A 24609-nucleotide genomic window follows, 5' to 3' on the forward strand; every position below is an offset into this window, starting at 1 on the left:
ACAGCAGGTAAAATAAGTATTGAATACCAGGGGCTTTTCCTCCTTCCTCAAAAACCTAGGATGAGAAAATAATCCATATTAAAAAAATAAAACAAAGCAAATATTATAAAATGTGACAATAACAACTGTACAGGAAGGATACTTAAAAAGCTGAATTTATGGAAAATGTCAATGGGACTGGAGTGCGATACATCTGGACCCAGTTAGCGTGTCATGTGAAGCAGCTGTTATCTTTTGGGAGCTGCTTTCACACTCACACCATTCCTTTCTTTCTCACAGATACCTTGCCATCTCTCTCCTCATGCTTCTTTCTGGTCAAAGCACTTTTATATTTTTGTATGTTTGGTTGAGGAATGACTTACAGCACTGAAATGTGCTTCACGGTTCTTCTCTGCTCCTTTCTCTTCATGAAGTTGGCCATTGTTTCTGTTTTCTGAGCATTCAGCACAGATCTGACCTCTTTTCCCAAACATCCTGTAGTGACGCCTCCTTCCCTCCCTCTGTTTTCTTCTCCTGTTTCTCTTCTTTCCTGTGCTCTTGCACAACTGCCTTGTTTTCATCTTGGTGGTTCATTACAGACACGAGCAGGTAATTGACAAGCTCTCGCTTTCGCTGTTTGATTAGTTGCTTGTTTTTGACAATCACAACATGCTCATGAACTTCAGTTACAGTTTGCTGAAACGTAGATTTGTTTGTTAATGAATGTCATAAATATGAAAGCACTGACAGTAAAAAGAAAGGCTTTGAGGTTGGTGTGCAGAACACAGTCTTGAGGTTTGAAGGTTTTCAGCATTAGAATACTTCAGTTCTTGTGCAGCATTAATGACAAGCTGTGATAGTCGGTTCGTAATCGGTTGCTCGTGTGTTCAGGGTGGTTGTTAAACCGTTGGCAGGCGGTCACTATGCACACAAAACTATGGTCAGTGTTGGGGAAAGTTAGTTTTAAAAGTAATGCATTACAATATTGCGTTACTCAAATGTAAATCCCTTTCAGACCAGAAGTGAAATGAATAAGCCTCAGGCTGAATGTAAATTCACTCCTGTACAGTAGAGGGCGCTGCTCAGACTTGCGGCGCTGCCAATCTGGATCACAGAAGAAAGTTCAACACTCTTCAGCAATAAAACAAAAATATAATGTTTAACTAAAGTGATTTTTACTTATTTGCATGGTTGAATTGGATCATCAAAGGTCAGCAGAAAATAAAGTGAGATTAAATACATAAAGTATATTTGTGTTATTTAACATTTTTAATTATTGCATGTTTGCATAATATTCTGAGTCTGTTTTTATTCATATTGAGGAATCCTGATTCTGTTTTTGTGCATGTGAGATGAGTTAATGCTCACGTTTAGTCTAGAACTACAATACCCATCATGTTCACACACAACAGCTCTGCAGTTACTCACGGTTTCTCTCAAGACGGGGACAGAAAATCAAGCCAAACAAACCCATCCGACATGGAACGCGATCGCAAACGGACCGATGTCGGACTGCAGTCAATACATGGGAAAACAAAGTAACTTGCATTACTTATTTGAAAAAGTAACTTGGAAATGTTGTCGTGAATTTAAAAGTGATGCAATACTTAGTTACTTGGGAAAAAGTCATCTGATTACGTAACTCAAGTTACTTGTAACGCATTACCCTCAACACTGACTGGTGCTCTAGGCGGTTACTAGGCCATGCAATCTAAAAAACACTGGGTTAAAAACAACACAACTTAACTTCAGACCGCCACCTGCGTTTCACTCTGTGTCTGACTCCATAACCTGTCCATAAATAATCAGTGTACAAATTTGAGAACATATTTTAACATCCTAAGTATTTATATTCTGTCTTTTTGAATAAAATCATATAATCTTATGCAAGGCATTTTCATCACGTGAACAGACCGATGCGACACTCGTTTAGGTGACTCACATCGCGCCCCTGTGCGTTGCTTTGCATAAAATTAAATGATATGCAGAACAATAATGATTTTTTGATCAAATAAAACATATACAAACCTGTATTTTACCGAAGACACGCACCAATTTGAGGGAGCTGCACTGCTCTCTCCTGAAGAGGGCGCAATAAGCCCGAGGATCTGGGTAACACCAAAACTACTCAAACGCCGGGTTGTTACGCCTGACCCAGGATCTGACAGTTACTTGTACATGTTGCATTACTGTTGAGTCCATATCGTAAAAGTCTGTTTGCACCGAAATGCGATTGATTTACCAAAGAATCCACAGTGAAATGTGCCGAATACAAATAAATAAAGCTCAACTGAGACGTTCACATTGATGAAAATAAATAATCATATTCACTGTTAAGCTGCTTTGACACAATCTGCATTGTAAAATGCACTATATAAATAAAAGTGACTTGACTTTACTAGCATTAGGATCCTTTGAAAGGCAATGTTATTTTAGTCCTGTATCGCTCTTCTCTCCTCCTCATCTCACTCACACACCAGTGGGCGGGGCTAATGATGCGATGATGAAGCAGGCGTTGATTTCTTCTGCGGAGGCGGAGTTTCACCTATCTATGACAGGGCAAGTCATTCGTTGGACCTGGTGTCAATAAGAGCTTTTATTGGACTATCAAGTTTGGTCTGAAACTTACAGGATATTCTTATAGTACAAAGACCTCTTATATATCAAAAGTTGATTTCTCAATTCATAACCCTTTAAACAAGAGCCAAAGCAAATAATTTACATTGTATTGACATTTTGTATATAGAAACAGTACAGAAAAAAACTACCTGTGAAATTAGATACTAGTAACACTTCCATGGATATTGAGATATTTCGTATCATAGCAAGCAACTTTTACATTTCAAAATTAACAAATTTTGTAACGTAGACATCTCTTGAACTGAACTGAGGTGGATGATGACATTAATAATGAGTTCTGAACTGAACTAATGTCATAAGTGACGAACTTTACTCTGTCATTGAGCTAAACTGAGCTGAATAATGACACAGTTGTCTTTCTGTAGCTGCTTCACAGCAGAAATTGATTTTTTTTCTCATATTTGATGAATTTTGACCATATGAAGGGTTCAGGTTCAGTCCTTCACCCCCTGTTACAGGCTAATGTTATCTTTTCCAGTTCCGTTCTTTGTTGAAATTTGCCATTTGTCTGGCAATGGCTTGAGATAATGTCTAATATTTTCTTGAGTAAAGATGTTATTGTAATTGTGTTGCAGTGATGGTGGAGGATCGAGCAGCCAATGGAGCATCAGAACCGGTCACCATGGTGACGGGCGGCAATAAACCTGTGCACCGCTTCCTCAAAGGACAGCCCAAGAGTATCGGAGTGAGACGCCCAACACTGTCCTTTCAGAAATAAACTGAGAAATAAACCTTAATTCAAATTAAATAAATTATTAACAGCTATTTGATTGCATTTTACATATGTGAAAAGTAACACATTTATGAAACGCAAAACAGCACAAAGATGAGCAGTATAACTGAGAAGCAGTCTTCTGAGCGACTCTAACCCGTTTTTCAGATAGTGCTGGTGATGATGGGCGTATGTCTGTTCATGTTTGGAATCGCCATAGACGTGCGGTCAGATGCGATCACCTCTGCAGACATGTACAGCCCGTTCTGGCTCGGGACGCTGGTATGTTCACAACAAACTACAGTAATTTACAGGATGAAAGAGTATTATTTTACCATTAATTACTAAATTTACAGTGAAATTAATGTATGCTGGGTTATTTTCTTACGAATTACTGTTAATCAACAACAAAATGATACTGACATCACAGTAGTTTACTGCTCTTGTTTTACTGTGAATTCACATGGTAAAGTTGTCTTTAAACATGCCACTGTAAGACATTATATTATTTATGACTAATTGTTTTGAAATCACCATAATGGTGATCGGTGTTCGTTTGCTCTGGATCTTGGACCTTGTATACTCATATTCAAATTTCTGTGCTAGCCAAGTCAGAAGTGTGACAAATGAAAACATTTGTTAAAACAATGACAATCTAGAATATAAAATAAACTAATTGGCTGGTTTTAAGTTAGTCAAACTAAACTATAATTAGTGTTATTTCAGCATAAAGATTTAAATTCATAATTGTTCGTAGATAGATATTCACAATAGTAATTTCTTTTTGAAAGGTCTGACATCATCTTGAAACACAAGATTGTTTTTCTTCCATCACCTGATGACGCGCAGACATCAATACTCGACATACAAAACACTCAACAAATAATAATAATAAAAAAAGATCAATTGTGAACATTACGAAATAAACAAAAAAGCTAAAAGTGAACCAAAAATAAGTTCAAAAGCACATATAAAAGCAACAAGAATCAAGAAACTCCACAGCATAATCTATTCATGCCGCACTGCATGCTGGGTACCTTCATCGTAGTACATATGCACTGTAGAAATACAGTATGATATGGTTTGTTCACAGTCATTTTTTGAGAGTGGAATTAGATACAAGAGAAATATTGCAATTATTAACCTGGATTATACTGTAATTTACACTCGAATTAAAACTAGCCTCATGTTTCTTGACGACAAAATCACTGGATTGGTTTATAGTTTCTATATGAGATTATTCCACTCATAAATGCCTAAAAGAGAACACTTATTTTTGGTCCCTCACATGTAGTTGGTACTTATCATGCCCTGTTCATTCAAGTCCATTTTACAATTTAACTGTAATGGAATATCATTTTAGTTGACAAAAATATAATTTTGCTCACATTGATGTGGAACCTGCAGAAAGACAAACTTTAACCAGTTTACAAAAATGTGTAAACATTCATTAAAATGTGTATGCATCATACATCAAACATCTAAACAATTGATCAAATTAAAATACAAGCTGTGAAAACCTGAGATGGTGAGAGTATAAAGCGTTAGCTGCATTTTATACGTCACTGTTTTGAATTCAAACTGACAGATGTGTGTATTATGAGTATTAATAGTTGAATATTAAATGTTTTGCCTTTTTTGCAGTTCTTTATCTGTGGTCTTCTGTATATACTGTCAGAACGCAACCCCTCCAAAAAGATCGTAAGTGCCCGTTTAGCATTTGTGTTTCACAGTCGTTTTAAGTATGCACTTTCTCTATAGATTGTGATATTAATGTGCTTTAATGTGTGTTATTTCGCTTACACGTTCATGTTTGCTCACAGATCACCGCCAGCTTGGCTTTGAGCATCATCTCAACCATTGGAGCGATCTGTGCGTGTGTGGATTTCTCCAGAGCCATCGTTGGGCTCCATCACACATACTGGAATCATCTGAATGAGAATCAGACAGTGGAGGAGAGACGCTACGTCCTACAACATTATGTGAGGGTTTTTATTGATTTATGCGATAACACTTTAGAATACTGTTCCGTCATTAATGAATACACAGGAACAAATGAATAACACCATATTAAAGAGGATCTATTTTGCTCCTTTCACAAGATGTAATATCAGTCTCTGGTGTCTCCAGAATGTGTGTGTGAAGTTTCAGCTCAAAATCCCCCACAGATCATTTATTATAGCTTGTAAAATTTGAACAAAAACACGCCGTTTTTGTGTGTGTCCCTTTAAATGCAAATGAGCTGCTGCTCCAGAAGAGGGTGGAGCTTTAACAGCTCAACAACAACAAAGCTGGAGAATCTCACGCAGCCAAAATGAGGAAAGTGTTCAGCCTTACATTGTTCAAACCGGAGTCGACACTGATGGAGAGACTCAGGAAGAAGTTACAACTTTTAGACGTTTCTGAATGGTTAGTGGATAAATTGATGTAGTTGCTGTGGAGTTGATTCAACTCATCCACTAGCATGTGCCGTCATGTTCATCTTTTGTGTTGAATTGACCCTCGTTTGTGAAGCAGTCCGGCGTAAAATGACGACATGACAACAACACTCGACTACAACAACTCTTCCTCTCCTCTAAAGCAGCCCAACATGACCCCGCCCCCTTTGTTGTGTGTTCTCGGGGGCGGGGTTTATGCAAATTTTAGGGTTTGTGATGTCACTAACTCGGGAAGAAGCTCGTTGTAGTTCCTACCAGCTGTTTGAAATGTGAATTCTGTAAAAGGCAATATCTCTCTTTGCATTGAACTTTGAGTGTCGTAACTTTGCAGATGTTATGATCAAACAGCAACATTACTGTATAAGCAGAAGCTCTGGTTTGTTTTTCACAGATGTCCATCGACCTGATGGAGCAAGTGTTCTTCTGCCACAGCTTGATAGGAGGGATTCTGCTCATAACCATGACGTTCTTCGCCCGGGCGGCGCTGCGGTCCAGCCGGACTCAGGTAATCTCAGTTCCTTCTGTCGTAGATACAGCCTTCCCATCACTTCATGGATTTAGTTTTAATACATTCATTGAAATCATTTAGACTCAAATCAATATTTCATTCCCCTTTATTTATTTTCTGGTAAGCAGTCATGTAGTATCAGATGATATCCTGATCACCCTGTTGGGGTTTATTTTGCCACAGTTAACCAGCTGGCTGTATGTTTTCCTGACACAATTCATCATTTGATTAGTGAAGGCTGAGTGTTTCTGGGTTGTTTGCAGGCTGTTGTTGTCATGAGGAACCTGCCGTCAGCGGAGTGAACAGAGCGGATCATCTGAACATCCACCTAATGAAGAAGATATTTCACTGAGAATCCACTGAGATTTGCTCACAGTAAATGGGCATCATAATGTAGTGTCTGTTTTAGTGTTACTAACACCAGTGTTTTGTTCTGAGACCGACAATATAAAACCGTCATCAGTGCAAAAAATGATGCTTTTGCTTTCCAGTCAAATATATAAACTTTCTTAAATCAAGATACATTCATTCAAGAAACAAAATTACACTTTATTTTAAGGTTTTGTATCAAATGTCTCAAAATGAAGCGAGTTTGTGCTTAAAACAAGAATATCTGCCAACGGGGTCAGACAAGTAATCTTGTTTCCCTTTGCATTCAATCATTTTTCTGACACATTAACAGATATTTGTTCTTGTTTTAAGCTTAAACTCAATTTTGATGCATTTCTCAGAAAACAAAACTTAATATCTTGAGTCATTTCTCTTCTCCAGGAAATATATCTTGATTTAAGAATGTTTAGATGTTTGTGCTGGAAAACAAATGTATGTTTTTCAATTCTTTGCACATTAACACAAAAACACATTAAATCTTGGCTATATACTGTGAGAACATTCATCACGCTTTGAATGTATCTTTTGTGATATCATTTTATTTTATATTAAGCTGTGTATTAAAACTTTAGTCTAGGAGACAGATGTCAGAAGATGGCGAAAGTCTTGAGCACACGTCAGAGCGCTTCATCTGTTGTGTTCAAGCATCTTTACATACACTCAAATCATAATCATTCCTAATCATCTGACACGTTTCAGACACACAAATGCATCTTCCAGATGAAAACGCTCAAATCAAACAGATGTAAGTGAAGAACTGACAAACTGATTGTAAACTTGTATGTCTAAAACCTTATCTTTGCTAAATAATACTGTCTATAAATACTGTAACAGACCTAATAATTAAATCTAAAGATCTGTTAATATTACTAATACTAAAATAAACATGAATGTGTACTTTAACATCTCTGTGTCAGTATAATTCAGAAGAACACAGACTCATCTTTAACTGCTACAGTCTGACAGAGTTACTGTATATTTCACTGTAACTGTTTCAATGTTACAATCAGGACAATATAGTATAATTATAGCACATTATATATATATATATTATAGTACAGGTCATGTGGTTAGTTAATGTCATGTGTTCAGTTAAACAGACTTGTATTACAACCACTGCACTCGAACTATTTCTATTTTTCCGTTTGTTATTTTGTATTATTTTTTGTACTTGATTAAATAACAGGCATGGTAATATATTCTCAGTTTCTGGATTCATATGATTACAAACACTACAATATCACAATGTGGGAAATGTCGTTCCCACAAAGACACTTAGTTCCAACACTATAGAGGTAGGAAAGACCTGCTCAAACAGAAACACAGGGAAAAGATCATGCTTTTACATATAGATGCAGCATCTGTTGTGCTGTTGTGACAGTGTAACACTAGTTACAGAATACCTATAGTGAGAAGTCAGGATCAGATATGTGTGTTTATTATATCCGTGTATATAATCTAACCAGAATATAAAATCAAACTGTATTTGGAACAGAGTCTGGTGTTTTAGTAATATAATGACGGACGTGTTTGGTGCTTCAAAGAAGATGACAGAGTTCTCACGCACACACACACACACACTGGCTCGTGCTCTTGTCCATGTTCTTGATGTAGTAGCTGCTCGCGACCAAGTAATCAGTTCAGCTGTTGGTGGAAATAATCCCTAAAGGTGTGTAGAATATACACAATATGTTATTCAATTCAATTCACAATTATTTGTACAGCGCTCATACATATCATTTCAAAGCAGCTTTACAGAGAATGCATGTCAACATCACAATTTAAAGAATGCAGTTAGCAAACAACGTAATTAGGCAATTAATTTACAATCACTGTTAGCAGTTTAACTGAACGTAGAAGCAATGAGCTCCTTATGTTATAACATCTAGCCATGTGCGAAAATTCAGTCTTCTTATAAGAGACTTCATTCAAAAACATTACAGTAATGTTTCCAAACTTTTGACTGGTGTATATCAAAATCCTCCGATATTTCTCTTTATCGTATAAACGCTTCGCTTCAGAAGGCCTTTATTAACCCCCTGGAGCCATGTATGTATTACTTTTATAATGGATGGATGCACTTTTTTAGTCTTTAAAATCTCACCCCGTTCACTGCCATTATAAACCCTTGAGCACCAATGATATTTTTAAATATATCACCAATTGTGTTCGTCTGAAAAAAGATATATACATCTAGGATGGAGTGAGGGTGAGTAAATCATGGGTTAATTTTCTTTTTTTGTTTTTTTAGGTGAACTGTCCCTTTAACAAATGAATCTTGAATTTTGACGCGTCTGGCGTTCCGTACAGCGTGGCAGAGTTAAAGCCTCGCGCTGAAAATCTAGCAAAGAAATGAACACAGGCGCGGATCTGCCGAGGGCGGGGCCTTTCACTGAACCTCCTTCCGATAGGTCGAATACACGGCGGAAGTGTTTTCTGATTGGTCATCGCCTTTTTCTGATAATTACCTCAGTCGTTTGCGGTTTTAATTTTAATAATTTTCATCAGCGGATAATCTATTTTACCTTCACACGCACTTTTATTAAGGTCCTGTCATTACTAGGCTTCAGATGCCGTGCTCGGTAAACACAGCACCGCCTACTCGAGTTCGATCTTCAGTGAACACTTCCTGTCTACGCAGTCGCTTCCGGATCTTTCCTTTCGTCCGTGTGTGATCCAGCCCGGTCGCACATGTCTATCTGCGCCGTAACATCTGAGATGCCGTCGAAGATTCTGCCTGAAGCCGAGCCCAGCGCGCTGATGGAGGAGCTGGAGAGCCCGCCGCTGCTGCTCAAGGTCAGATCACACTCACTGATGAACTCACACGAGCTGCTTTACCTGAGAGAGCTCGACACAGACCAGCGCGCGATCACCATCACCATCTTCATCATCACTGACAGACTCCAGTCAGATCTGATCTGTGTCTGTTTGTGTGTTCTAGTGTGTTATTCCGCATTCAGACTGTACATGTCTTCACATGTGCTGAAGTGTGTGACGCACTTCTGTGGTCACGTGTGAGCGTTATGATCATGTGTAACACGTGTGTTGTGCTGCTATGCTAACATCTTCAGAAAGGATGAATCCACTGACATTTAATTGGAAGATATTTATTATGTTTCTATAGGTCTTTTATTACGTTTTATTGCATTATTTATTTTTTCTCACTCTGTATGTTATTATGCTGTACTGTAGATGTATTATTATGTAGATGTACTTTTTTTTAATTTGTTTACTTAAATCAATTTTTGTTTTATTCAATTTATTTTAGTCAATGTAAGGCCATATTTACATTTGTTTTTTGAGAAGCATTGATCATGAACATACATAGAGCACATCAAATATAGTAAACAAAAGCTCAAGCCTGAGAACCAATGAGCTTCGCTCTCACGCATCATGTGACGTTTGTGTGAGATGGTCTGGAAGATTTGAAGTGTGTTAAGCTGATTTATTTTGCTTGATCAATATGAACCTCAAGACATGTTTCTTATCTCTTTTTGTCTTTTATTTTCTCCAGAAAAAGAAGAAGAAATCAAAAGAAAAGGTGTCAGCAGAGCCAGATGAGTGTGAATCTCCAGCTCCTAAAAAGAGGAAGTCTGAGAAGATTCTCACGGAGTCTCCAGATGTCAACGGGAACTCGGACACAAACCACATCAAGGTAATACTGTTTATCCCACAATTCCTATTTTTTACTCAATTTACCGTTTTTTTTTAATCCCACAATTCTGTCTTTTTTCCCCTCAATTTACTTGTTTTTATCCCACAATTCCTATTTTTTACTCAATTTACCGTTTTTTTTTTAATCCCACAATTCTGTCTTTTTTCCCCTCAATTTACTTGTTTTTATCCCACAATTCCGACTTCTTACTCAATTTGCCGGTTTTTATCCCACAATTTCGATTAAATACTCAATTTACTGGTTTATTTCTTGCAATTCTGACTTTTTTCTTGCAATTTAAAGTTTATATTTAATTTCTGACTTTTTCTCACAAAATAAGATTCTCATTTTTTTTCCCCCTTCTTGTAATTATGACTTTATTATCAATTTACTGTTTTTTTTCCCCCCTCACTTTACCAGTCTTTATCCCACAATTCCGACTCTTTACTCAATTTACCTTTTTTTTATCCGACAATTCTTTTTTTTTTTTTTTACCGGTTTTATCCCACAATTCTGTCTTTTTTTCCCCTCAATTTACCATTGTTTTATCCTTCAATTTACTTGTTTTTATCCCACAATTCCTATTTTTTACTCAATTTACCAGTCTTTATCCCACAATTCCGACTCTTTACTCAATTTACCTTGTTTTTATCCCACAATTCCGACTAAATACTCAATTTACTGGTTTATTTCTTGCAATTCAGACTTTTTTCTTGCAATTTAAAGTTTATATTTAATTTCTGACTTTTTCTCACAAAATAAGTTTCTCACATTTTATTTTTTCTTGCAATTATGACTTTATCTGCAATTTTGACTTTTTCCCCCTCAGAATTGTCAGATGCTCAAAATTGTAAGATATAAAGTCTAAATTGTGAGACACTTGCAATTCTGGAGAAAATCAATTTTGAAATTTCCTTTATTATTTTTCTTTAATTCTGCGTAACGGATATTTATGGTTTTCATGTCATGTGCTGTAATCGCTGTACAGAAGAAAAAGAAAAAGGTGAAGGCAGAAGCAGAGGTCATGCCGGTCAGCGCAGAGACGACTGAAACCTTCACACCCGCTCCAGCAGACACGCCGGGACCGTCCAGCGAGGACTCGGACAGCGACCGGGAGAAAGTGCGTTCACGTCTCACGTCTGTCCCTCTGCTGCTGGTCAGTGTGTGTTTGGTGTTTGCTGACGGCTGTGATTATTTCCACAGGAAACTCCGGAGCAGATAGAAGGAGCCTTTTCCAACTTCAGGATCTCACCGGACACCATCAAACTGCTGCAGGGTAACGCTGGACACGCGTGTCGTCGTCATACAGTCACCAACATTTACCATGATTTACTGGAGTAACACTTACTCTAACATGGGTTATTCACATTGAGTGTCGTTATATTAATAATTCAGATGGGATATACAGGTCCAGTGTATAGTAGTTTTGTGTTTATGCTAAATGTCTCTGTTACTGTTTTTCATGACAATACTTCTGAAAGCATACGGTTTCTTTTACCATGGTATTGAGATGCACTGAAATATGTGGTGATTTGTATTTATTTCTGTTTCTTTCAGCACGTGGAGTTTCATACCTCTTTGACATCCAAGTGAAGACCTTTAACCCGGTGTATGAAGGGAAAGATCTGATTGGTCAGGCGAGAACCGGCACAGGAAAGACGTTCTCGTTCGCCGTTCCTCTGGTGGAGAAACTGCAGTCCGGACCGGAGGACAGGAGGAGAGGCCGACCGCCGAAGGTAACGCTCACGTTCAGTCACCAGTGCTGTGCATTATGGGTCTCTGCTGTAAACCAGGGCTTTAAATGCCCTGTGACAGTGCACCGATGAAGTGATCCAGTGTCCAGAGCTGCGATGGATTAATGTGATGTTTCCTCTCAGGTGCTGGTTCTCACACCGACTCGTGAGCTCGCCATTCAAGTGACCAAAGACTTCAAGGACATCACCAGGAAACTGTTTGTTACGTGTTTCTACGGAGGAAGCTCATACAACCCACAAAGTAGGATTTTAATCATCATAAAGTTGTTTTGAAACACTGACGACTGTAACTGAATGATCAGTGACCACAGAAACATTAGATGATGTATAAATGCCAAAATTGTCACACGTAATAACATGATGACGTGCATCAGTGGATGCGATCCGCAGCGGCATCGACGTACTGGTGGGAACGCCGGGCCGAATCAAAGACCATCTGCAGAACAACAAGCTGGATCTGTCTCAGCTCAAACACGTGGTTCTGGACGAGGTGGACCAGATGCTGGACATGGGCTTCGCTGAACAGGTGGAGGAGATCCTGTCTGCCTCCTATAACAAAGGTGATGTAGTCCTGCGCACAGATCAGGTCCCAGTGTTCATATTCCAGAGCCAAACCGCTGATTATGACTGACCTTTTCCTCTTAGATGCAGAGGAGAAACCGCAGACGCTGCTGTTCTCCGCCACGTGTCCGTCCTGGGTTTATGAAGTGGCCAAGAAATACATGCGCTCTCAGTTCATCCATGTGGATCTCATCGGGAAAAGGACCCAGAAAGCCGCCACCACAGTCGAGGTAACTGTGAACCCCGATGTCTCGCCGTTTTGCGCTCATGTTCAGTAAACTGTTTGGTCAGAATGTGGGAGATTCTTCTTCACATAGTGTTTCTCAGGATGATTTTAAAGCAATATCTGGGACATTTTGGTCAAAACAGCTCTTGACGATGATGTGTCCAATCAGTATATATGAGGTAAACAACATCAGATACAAATAGCTGTAAACAGATACCTATAAACACAGAAAACATGGAACTGGAATAACAATCACTATAAAATCGTGTTAATGCCTAAAAACACTGATACTTTAAATCTGCCACAGTTTCTACAACACTGCTTCTGAAGAGTAAGACTAAAGACTCGTCTATGTACAGTCAGTGCAGGGTTTCCTCCTCTAGGTGGCGTCTTAGACTCAGTGTCACAGAAACACACTGACACAACAGAGTCGTTCTTTTCATCTCATTCAGTGTGTTTTTCCATCAAATTAAATATCATTTTCCATCACAGAATGAATGAGGTGTCTTTACTCATTCAGACAGGACTGAAATAAGACAATCTGCACGCATCTTTACACTGGACGCAGTTGCCACAATGATAATTACCCCTTGGAATCACAATAATGTTTGTCTTTTTTATTTATTTTTTTATTTAACCTTTGTTTTAACCAGGCAGGTCATTAAGAACAGGTTCTTATTTTCAGTAACAGCCTGACGGGAGAGTAAAGGGCTCCTGAAAGACACACAACCATACATTACAAAACACACAGTAAAACAAGAGAAGAAAAATATTACATCATTTGAAACATTTACAGGTTGTAATAAGGTTTCTAGTATTTTGTAAGTGCACAGACTGGAATGTGTGGCATAGAGACATATTTCAGCAGCTTCTGTAACACATTCCAGTCATGTGGGGCAGTAAGTTCAGAAGCGGAACAACCATAAATAGTTTTCTTTCTAGGGATAGTCAAAGAGATAATTAGATGATCTAGCTGTATATGTATTATTGTGAGGTTGCAGCAACTTTTGATGATATTTAAGTAGTAAACCTGACAGAGCTTTATAAATAAATGATGCTCCAGACAAAATAATTCATTAAGGATCCATTGACTCCTATAGGAGGGAAAAACAGGCGCCACACAACAATGAACTTAAAAGTTTTGAACTTAAAATGTTGTTTATATATCTCCCCTTTACATTTTCAGCTTTTTCATCTTGTGATTTTTTTTTTTTTTTTTTTTTTTTTTCTGGGAAATTAATTTCACTTGTCGTCATATTTACTTAATATTATAGTTTTTAACATTTTGAATTAGATTCGATTTTTATATTTTCTGCTTTCACTTTTTATTTTAATTTTTTTTTTGTTTTTAAACAAAGATTTTTATTTCAGTATTAACATGTATTTCAAGCAATGAAAAATGTTTTTAATGGATTTAATTAACTATAATAACGCTGATGCTAGTAAAATCTTCATATTGAATAATGAGTCAAATAATGTTCGTAGTCCTTCCTGAAGCTACAACAGTTTACTTTGAATCAAATTTGAATGCGAGCTGCTGAGTAACGTGCAACAGCGCCATCTGTTGACTTTAAAACATGCAGCGCTCACATTTATTTAAAGGTGCCCTAAAACTTTTTATATAATAAGTCTAAGGTGTCCCCTGAATGTGTCTGTGAAGTTTCAGCTCAAAATACCCCATAGATTTCTTTTAATTAATTTTTTTAACTGCCTATTTTGGGGCATCATTAACTATGCACCGATTCAGGCTGCGGCCCCTTTAAATCGCGTGCTCTCCGACCACAGAGCTCGCGCTTGCCTTGAACAGTGCATAAACAAAGTTCACACAGCTAATATAACCCTCAAATGGATCTTTACAAAGTGTTCGTCATGCATGCGTCGGATTATGTGAGTATTGTATTATATTGTTTACATTTGATTCTGAATGAGTTTGTGCTCTGTGGCTAAAGCTAACATTACACACTGTTGGAGAGATTTATAAAGAATGAAGTTGTTTATGAATTATACAGACTGCAAGTGTTTAAAAATGAAAATAGCGATGGCTATTGTCTCCGTGAATACAGTAATAAACTATGGTAACTTTAACCACATTTAACAGTACATTAGCAACATGCTAACGAAACATTTAGAAAGACAATTTACAAATATCACTAAAAATATCATGATATCATGGATCATGTCAGTTATTATTGCTCCATCTGCCATTTTTCGCTGTTGTTCTTGCTTGCTTACCTAGTCTGATGATTCAGCTGTGCACAGATCCAGACGTTAATACTGGCTGCCCTTGTGTAATGCCTTGAACATGAGCTGGCATATGCAAATATTGGGGGCGTACATATTAATGATCCCGACTGTTACATAACAGTCTGTGTTATGTTGAGATTCGCCTGTTCTTCGGAGGTCTTTTAAACAAATGAGATTTATATAAGAAGGAGGAAACAATGGAGTTTGAAACTCACTGCATGTCATTTCCATGTACTGAACTCTTGTTATTCAACTATGCCAAGATAAATTCAATTTTTGATTCGAGGGAACCTTTAATGAAGTTAATGTTAATAATCACATTAAATAGTATCATGATTTATTTTTCTATCCACAAAATAGAAGACGCCTTAAAATGATAATTCAATTAAAATGTTTATATCTTGTTATACTGATAAATCTCATGTAATTACGTCAACACAGCAAATGATGTGATGGGCAACTGGTCACGGAGCACGCAAATAACATGCACATTTACAGTCATGACGTGTGAATTTGTATTTTTGCCAACCTTAGCAAAAATATCACTCGCAAATTAATATTTTTGGTCGCAAATGCAACTGTTTTAGGCGCAGTCTGGAGCCCTGATAAAGATGCACCAATGTATTTCAGTCTTGTAGGCAGTGATGTCCAGTTCAGAAGAGAAGAGAATTCACAGTGATGTGTTAGTGATCAGTGTAATTGCTGCATTCACACCTAATTAAGAGATGATGAACACAGGGATCTTTTGATGTTGTGCATATTTAAATAAAGTGTTTGCCTAGTCCGAATTTCAAAAGATGCGCCATGTTTTTCGGAGTAAAATAAGTCAAAGTGAAGTCGTTTAGATTTTTTAGTTGTATACGTCACAAACCTTGACCTGTGAAACTGAGCTTTTACATATATTACACACGGCATGAAATCTGTGATGTGTCCATGTCAGTGAAGTTAAGCCCTTGTCTGTTGCAGCACCTGGCGATCGCGTGTCACTGGTCTCAGAGGGCGTCGGTCATCGGTGATGTCATCCAGGTGTACAGCGGCAGCCACGGCCGAACCATCGTGTTCTGCGAGACCAAGAGAGAGGCCACCGAGCTCTCCATGAACACGTCCATCAAACAGGTGCGTCAGCAGCACGGTAACACGCACGCGTCCGGCCGAGATCCGCTCCGGTGTAACTCTCGTCTGTCCTTCAGAGCGCGCAGACGCTGCACGGAGACATCGCCCAGAAACAGAGGGAGATCACGCTCAAGGGCTTCAGGAACGGCACGTTTGAGGTGCTGGTGGCCACCAATGTGGCGGCGCGCGGCCTGGACATTCCCGAGGTGGATCTGGTCATTCAGTGCTCTCCTCCAAACGTACGTCCACCACACCATCCCTGGCTTTGTTTATTTAGTCTTAAAAATGCAATTTTTTCCAAGTTCAGTTTATAGTGCATAATTAGTATTTATAGTTCACACCATGAATGATAAAGAGACAGACGCCAAACCTGAGCGCTTACAATACACAGAACGATATTGTGTGCTGGTGTGAACACTGATGTAGGTATCATTGTTGCCATAAGCTGCAGTTTGAATGTTTCATTTGTATTTTATGTCATGTTTGTACTCTTCATTAACAACAATAACCATGAGACCCTGCTGATGGATTAGTTTTTAATGATCTAATTTTGGCTGTACATGCAGGATGTGGAGTCGTATATCCACCGGTCCGGACGGACTGGCAGAGCCGGAAGAACAGGCGTTTGTATCTGTTTCTACCAGCGTAAAGAGGAAAACCAGCTCAAGTTTGTGGAGCAGAAAGCGGTGAGACCACACACACCTTTAACCCCTACTAGACGCACATTCCTTAGCCGCTTAATACGGGTTAACACACTAACTATAAGTGAAGGGCAGTGCTTCCCACAGGTTTGAAATATAGTTGCGGTGGTAGCCAGGTGAAAAATCCTCATATTACCCACGGCACAAAAATGGTGTACTACATGTGACAGACAAATAATGTGTGATTTTTAACAGTATTTTTATTTATTGAAGTTAACTTCAATTAAATAACACATACATTTAATTACATACTAACATTATGCATTGTAAATTATGCTAAATTACAGCATTTAAATGGTTCTCCTTTTCCTATGTTCTCCTTGCTGTCATATAGTGTCTCTCTCAGTGAATGGGACACAGATTTTACTAGTAAAATTTATAAAATGAATAATATATGTGTCAAATAATGTTCTTAGTCTTTTCTTCCTGTGGGGGAGACTATAATAATTTACTATGAATTAAATGGAAATCAAATTAAATACAATTTGTAACCAAAATACCAATAATGCCCGAAAGAAAAAGAAAAAACTTAGCGTTTGACTTTTAATTATAAACAAGCCCGAAATACACAGGTACTCTTATTTTGAAATGTCTGTACTATTGCAGGCTGATCCTTCAGATTCTTACAATCGTCTAAAACATTTTATATAAAGGCCATGAAGTAGACATTGTAATAATTCATCAGCTTGAGTTCATTAGCAGTCGCTTGGCATAAATCTGCGCTTTTCATTGATTGAGAATCACTTTGAAGCAGACTGACGCGCTGCTGCGCGAGCTTGTAGAATGTGCAATAGCGCCGCCTAGTGACTTTGCAAAATGCAGCGCCTGTTTGAATGCTAGCAGGAGTAAACAGTTCTGACGCACACGTAACGAGCAGGTGCGAAACGACTAGTTTATCGATCGCGGATGGTTTCATTATCTTGCGCGGATATAAAAGTATAAGAGGATAAAAATAAAAGCAAAAAATGTGTCTCCAAATATACTTGGGCGGCCGTTCTTATATGTGGGCGACCCGCCCGAGTAAAGTCTATGTGGGAAGCTCTGAAGGTTTTTTTTTTTTTTTTTTTGTATATTTCACAATATATATTAAATGCTTTATTTTCCCACAGAACCTCGTCCATGATTTCAGTTTTCTAATTATATTGTTTTTAATGACAATAGTTATGACAAGCCTTTCTGAAATTGTGAAATGTAAATAAAGGGTGTAAATAAACGGTCACACTTTATATTACTGTGTACAGCAGGGGTCTCCAAACTCGGTCCTGGAGGGCTGCTGTCCTGTAGAGTTTAGCTCCAGCTCGCCTCAACACACCTGCCTGGAAGTTTCTAGTATTGCTATTAAGACCTTGATCAGCTGGTTCAGGTGTGTTTGACTGGGATTGGAGCTGAACTCTGCAGGACAGCGAGTTCGGACACTGCTGTACAGTGCACTTGTGCTGATATTGAGGTGGATACAGGTGATGTGGGGACAGGTTGGCTGGTATAAGGAGGTTTAAGGTGTCAGCAGTGTAATTATAGATGTCATTACAGTAATTAATGACAGCTAATTAGGGCTGGGTGATATGGCAAAAAATAAAATCTCGATTTTCTCAGAACAATTGACGATTTTTATTTATTTATTTATTTTAACTTTTAACAAGTCAACTACAATTTGATCTAAGTAACATTCGCTTTATTATCAATCTGGTTAAAAAAGGTTCCATTCCAAGTGCAGCACATGACGTGATAAACATGGTTTAACAATGTGTTAAATATCTTTGCAAAAATATGCCTGAAATATAAAGACAAATGTTGTACAAACTTATCTTAAACATCCTATATACTCAGAAATAATATAAGAAAATGCTAAATATTTCTTAAGCAAAAAGTAATATCAATAAATAACACATTAATAGGCTATTATTAACAGCAAATGCTTTGTAAAAACAGAAAACAGCAGCTTTCAGCCGGTCACCATCATGCAAACATGAATATCAAACAGGTTTACACATTCCATTGCACAATGTGTCCTATTGTTGTTATGTTTGGTGGACATGTTTAGGTGTTGCACTTGTGTCTCGCGTCTTTTGCAGCGTCTCACCCATGAAACGGCATTCTAAAAACACGGCGGTCAAGTAAAAAAAAGCTCATCTCACGTTTAATAACTTTGCCTTTTTTCTCATTCCACTGCCTGCGTCTCATTTTTATAACGCACTAACGGATTTCTGAATGAACAGCCGCTTAAGAACAGTGATGTGTTCTACCTTCATAGAGCGTCACATGACAGCGCTTAATAAGGTGCGCCGGCGCCATCATGAGGTCGGATCATTCTGTATTGTCAACATGTCTAATTGTAACGCTTGCTAACATTTTTATTCAAAATCATGATTTCTCGATTCAAAAAAAAATAAAATCGAGGCAAAACATTAAATTCGAATTAATCAAAAAAATCATAAAAATCACCCAGCCCTACAGCTAATCGCATTTTTATGGGTAACACTTTATTTTACAGTGTCATTACATATGTTAAATGTAGTTACCATAGTAAAAACTAAAGCGTATGCATAATTACATGTAGCTAACCCTTTAGTAAGTACATGTAGCTACGTATTATTACTCCATACTTAAATGAATAATTAAAAGTGTTACAAGTGTAACCGGTATTCTTTAAATATAATTATGATGTAAAGACATGAATATGTACACAATAAGTGCACTGTATCAAATGATTCAATTAAATGTTACTACAAACACTTAATTTGAAGAAGATCCAAATTAACCAATGGAGTCAGTGGAATAAAAGATAGTTGTTTAACCAGTAACTCTAACAGTACTTGTGTTCATCTTCTTCAGGGAATCACCTTCAAACGGGTCGGGGTCCCGACAGCCAACGACATCATCCAGTCGTCCAGTAAAGACGCCGTCAAGTATGATGTGCATTAGTCTTCTGACGCTTTGAACAGAGACAGTGTTGATGCTAATTCAAAATATAATCATGTTAAATGTTATGAGGAACATGCAGATGGTCATGTGAAGACTCATGTGTGTTTACGGGTCACAGGTTCCTGGACTCGGTTCCGGCGGCGGCGGTGGAGTATTTCCGCGAGGCTGCGAATGAGCTGATCGAGCAGCGCGGGGCGGTGGAGGCGCTGGCGGCCGCTCTCGCTCACATCTCAGGAGCCACCTGCCTCGAGCAGAGGTCGCTCATCAGCTCCGACGCGGTACGTCCAAATCCGTGCTTTCATTCTCACTAGAGCACACACATCATGCTTTACGAGAGACAGGATGTACACACACTGCAGAGTCTCTTCTGCTCAGCAAAGCTGCTTTCATTTGATCAAAAATACAGTAAAAACAGTGAAATATGATTATAATGTAAATCAGCTGTTTTCTATGTGAATATATAGTAAAGTGTAATTTATTCCTGTGATCATTTTCAGCATCATTACTCCAGTCTTCAGTGTCACATGATCCTTCAGAAATCATTCTAATATGCTGATTTGATGCTCAAGAAGCATTTATGATTATTATCAGTGTTGAAATCAGTTGCTGCTTGAGATTTTCTGGAAACTGTGATATTACAACATTACTGAGATTTCTGTTTTTACAGTATTTTTAATCAAATAAATGCAGTCTGGACTTCTTTCAAAAACATTTAAAAAATCTGAATTATTCCAAACTTTTGACCGGCAGTGTATGTACAACACAGTAAATACTAAATGCTTTAGAAATATTATATTAAGTAAATAAATATCAGCAAGTATTGCAGTTAGTTCAGTCAGTTGCACAGATTTATATGAACAGTATCTGCAAACATGGAAAAACACTTGAAACATTTTATTTTAATACACAACTCTTTTTTACAGTTAGTAGTCCGGGCCTTGAGTGGAAGTCAGTATGATGGGAATGTGTGAAAGCACACAGATATTTGAGTGGTTTTGTGAACTCTTGTCATGTTCTCTCAGGGATTCACCACCATGACACTGAGCTGCTCTCAAGAAATGCACAACATCGGTTTCGCCTGGCGCGGACTGAAGGAGCAGCTCGGAGAGGAGATCGACGAACACATCAAACGAATGACCTTCCTCAAGGGCAAGAAGGTGCTTCACTCACTCTTTTCATGCTTTAAACCAAGCCTTCATTTGAGGATGGCAGGACTGCATTTCTTTACAGCACTCCTCAGATGTAGTCTGGCATTATGCCATCATATTTGTTGATGTGGCATACGAAAACAGTTTCATCTGTTGACACACATTCCATAACTTTTTGCCGGCGTGGGCTGAAGATGATCTGACTCTTATTTGGTGAAATTCATACAAACAGTCTAAGAAGAATTTGAAAAAGTAGGTTTTTAAAGAAAATCAAAATGGTGGACAAGTTGGGTTGAAGTAAAAATTGGTATCTATAGTCATGTTTTCACCAAAATTAAACAGAACAATTTATCCCAGGAAATTTTTTTCCCCCAGACCTATTGCTGTCTGCGTTTCCATCATGGTCTTAAGTACCGTGAAGACATTGCGCACCATTTTCCAGTTTGTCCTCCGCATATAAGCTTAATAAAGCCTTAACCTCATTGTTGGTCCATCTGTCGTATTTTTAAAGTCCGTTGTTGATTTGAATAGCAAACAACTCTTACTGCACGCACCGCAACAGACTTTAAAAAAACGATTGTTGAAATAAAATGCTGCATGGAGTCAACCAATCAGCAGTGGAGTCACCCAAGTCTCACCCCCGAAAGTTCCTTAACTTTGCTACCTAGCGATCAGGTACTTTCTGAGGGGGAATTTTTCACCTGGAACTTCATTTAGACCCTGGTTCCTGCGTTTCAAAAAGTAGTTTTCTAAAGAAAATTTCGACGTTTGACTGACTATGGCAAAATTGCTATCAGTGTTCTCGGCATAATCCAAGGAACCCAGTTTCATTACAATAGGCAAAATTAATCAAGCTATTAGCATTTTTAAAAGATTTATTATAATTTGACCATAAGGTGGCGCTGCCTGAAGAATAAAACACATTGATAAAACATAGCATTTTATGACAAAATTCGAAATAGCTGAAATGGGAAAAATTGGATATTGTTCGACTTGCATGCATTTTTCATATCGCTTGGCCACTAGGGGGCACTGCACCGAAACTGTGCTCGTACCCTCAGGTTATGGTTGTCATAACACACACCAAGTTTGGTCAGAATATGCTAAAGCGCTGCAGAGATATAGCCTCGTGTCCATTTTGTCGTGTTCTTTGGCAAATTTGTCCACTCGTTATTCTAAATTGGTTTGACGAATGGAGTTGAATTCCATAACTTCTTGGGCCTATTTACACCTGGTCACTTCATGCGTTTTCTCTGATCTGATTTATAAAAATGATTGCATTTACACTTGGCCACATAAATATGTCACCGCAAAACGGATATAAATCTGATCTTCAATTCCTGCACTATATGCAGATTTCATGGAGTTCACGTCACCGAAAGCAACAAATATGAGCTGCATTTTATTGATCATCAGCTAATATTTAATAAATCAAAGACCGCAATAAATCATTCGGTCTCCTTACCTTTAATGAAGATGGTTGTGTTTTGAGCGCCTGCAAATTACTTTGATTTGTGGCAGTTTGTGTGTTGTCTTGCTGATTAGATATTTATCTACTCTAATGCGGCGATGTGTCATATCTAACCATAACATGTTATTTAGCCTATAACATGCTCACACGTTTTTTTTTTTTTTGTATTTTTGGGAGGAGTTAAATTTACGTATGTGGTTTCAACAACCAGATTCATTTAGACCTGTTCAGTTTTGACTGGAATGCGTCCCAGATCATCTCCTGAAGTAGTTTGAGCGATCGGATTTATATGCGTCTCGAATGCGTTTCGGAGGGCATTTAGACCTGGTCTTTTCACGATCGGATTGATATCCCATCAGAGAAAACATATGAAATGACCAGGTGTAAACGGCCCTTTGTTAGCATGTTCTAAAGATGATCTAGTTCAATTTTTATGAAAATTGGAGCAACAGTATCAGAGGATAAAAGAATTTTGTTTATGGTTCAAAAGTTATTAGGATAAACGCAAGTGCAACTTTGGACAGCTGGTGGCGCTAGAGCGATTGAGTTGGAGACTCCAAAATTGCTGTGGTTAATGTTCAGACTGTTCTCTATCAGTGTGCCAAATTTAATAAGTTTTTACCATATGCTTCTTTGAGCTAAAGAGCAGAAGATCATCATTTACTGATTTACTGATGACTGGTACAGTAGGTGCTACACCCACATAAATAAATGAACATTTATTATCCAAGAACAATTTTTATCAAAATGAATATGTTGCTCATAAGAAAAAATAATGCTCTGCTGCATGAATCAGTTTAGTTTCTACTGTAGTTTATGTACAATTGAAATTACTCAACATTTGAGTTTCAAACAGGCAATATAACCATCAAAAATGCTTCTCAAAGCACCTTTAAAACTATTCAATGCAAAGCTTTCTTTTGCTTTAGTCAACTTTGTACTTTTTCCTCCTTGCACAGATCTAATTGATGAAATTCATTGTCAATGATTTTATGATCAGAGTTTTTGCAGCCCTATATTATTGTCAATATATTAAATTTTCATAAACCGTAAATAAAAAAAAATATATATATATATATATGATCTGGAATGATGACTGTAAAACAACTGAATTAGCAATGAGTTTGAGTGGAAATGAACTTTGTTTTCTTGATGGGAACAGTGGCGTTTCTAACGTGTCCTGTGTTTTTGTTTCTCTCAGGGTGTGTGTTTCGACGTCCCGGCTGATAAAGTGAAAGAGATCCAGGTATGAAGATGCGCTTGTGTGTTTGGAGTCGTTTGTAAAGCGACTCTCGAGGGACGTGTCTGTACAAACGTCCAGCTGATTCCCGTTTCCCAAGCCACTCGCTGCTCTCGGGTTTCGCTAATGGAGGCTTGTCAACAGACGCGCGTCCTCCTCGTGTTTGCTGACTCGGCTTGTTTTTGTCTCTGCAGGAGCAATGGCAGGACAGCCGGCGCTGGCAGCTCACCGTCGCTACAGAGCTCCCAGAGATGGAGCAGAGCGCGTATCAGGGCGAACGGGCGTCTGGCGGATTCGGCGGCCGCGGCGGACGGTCATCTGGTGGATTCGGTGGTCGCGGCGGACGGGGTGGACGGTCGTCTGGTGGATTTGGCGGCCGTGGTGGACGAGGACGCTCATTTGGCTTCAAAGGCAACAACGGTTTCGGCGGTAATCGAGGAAGAGGGGGCGCTCAGAAACGAAACTTCCATCAGGCGTTCGATTACTGATCGTGGACTGTGATGGTCTGTCAGACTGTCGTGTTTTTACTACCATTTGATAAGTTCGTATTCGCTCTTTACTGGAGCGTTAAAACCATAAAATATGCTGATTGCTTTTACTTGCAGTTGTGCTATTTATATGTCGATTCCCGCTGGTATTAAAGTGGTCTACACCGTGACTGTGTGGTAGTGTTTTTTTTGCTCATAATGTGGTAATATTCACTGGCTCTTATTCTTCCTTGGGCTTAAATGGAAATAAAGGGTGTAATGGAAATAAGGTTTTCTGTACAGTTTTGCTTCGATCCTAATTAAACACACCTTAACCAGCTAATCAAGGTCTTCAGGATTTGCTACTAGAAACGCTGCAGGGCAGAATCCAACGTTCCTGCTGTTCTTAACCTTTGTCCTCATGTTCATTTGGGAATGAG

The 24609-nt window shown here is 38.3% G+C and overlaps 2 protein-coding genes across 4 annotated transcripts; both read left to right on the forward strand.

The window, feature by feature from the left end:
• The first annotated feature begins 458 nt into the window (after positions 1 to 458).
• si:ch1073-291c23.2 (uncharacterized protein LOC799862 homolog) lies at positions 459 to 9463 on the forward strand. 2 transcript variants are annotated; one of them, XM_067386909.1, is made up of 7 exons: positions 459 to 588; positions 3195 to 3304; positions 3500 to 3613; positions 4976 to 5032; positions 5155 to 5313; positions 6161 to 6274; positions 6541 to 9463. In XM_067386909.1, the coding sequence occupies exons 2-7, from the start codon at positions 3197 to 3199 to the stop codon at positions 6577 to 6579; spliced, it is 591 nt and encodes a 196-aa protein (XP_067243010.1). In that variant the 5' UTR covers positions 459 to 588; positions 3195 to 3196; the 3' UTR covers positions 6580 to 9463. The 2 variants fall into 2 exon arrangements, with proteins under 2 accessions (XP_067243010.1, XP_067243009.1); XM_067386908.1 differs by lacking the exon at positions 459 to 588 and adding an exon at positions 1310 to 1517.
• ddx21 (DEAD (Asp-Glu-Ala-Asp) box helicase 21) lies at positions 9306 to 24379 on the forward strand. 2 transcript variants are annotated; one of them, XM_067386906.1, is made up of 16 exons: positions 9306 to 9463; positions 10182 to 10322; positions 11311 to 11442; positions 11526 to 11598; positions 11880 to 12058; positions 12200 to 12317; positions 12451 to 12636; positions 12722 to 12867; positions 16074 to 16223; positions 16298 to 16459; positions 16787 to 16906; positions 19754 to 19827; positions 19962 to 20121; positions 20866 to 21000; positions 23664 to 23708; positions 23897 to 24379. In XM_067386906.1, the coding sequence occupies exons 1-16, from the start codon at positions 9359 to 9361 to the stop codon at positions 24188 to 24190; spliced, it is 2220 nt and encodes a 739-aa protein (XP_067243007.1). In that variant the 5' UTR covers positions 9306 to 9358; the 3' UTR covers positions 24191 to 24379. The 2 variants fall into 2 exon arrangements, with proteins under 2 accessions (XP_067243007.1, XP_067243008.1); XM_067386907.1 differs by having other exon boundaries at positions 12728 to 12867.
• Positions 24380 to 24609: the final 230 nt, after the last annotated feature.

This window comes from Chanodichthys erythropterus, chromosome 5 (assembly GCF_024489055.1).
Source record: "Chanodichthys erythropterus isolate Z2021 chromosome 5, ASM2448905v1, whole genome shotgun sequence".
NCBI classification, from domain to species: domain Eukaryota; kingdom Metazoa; phylum Chordata; class Actinopteri; order Cypriniformes; family Xenocyprididae; genus Chanodichthys; species Chanodichthys erythropterus.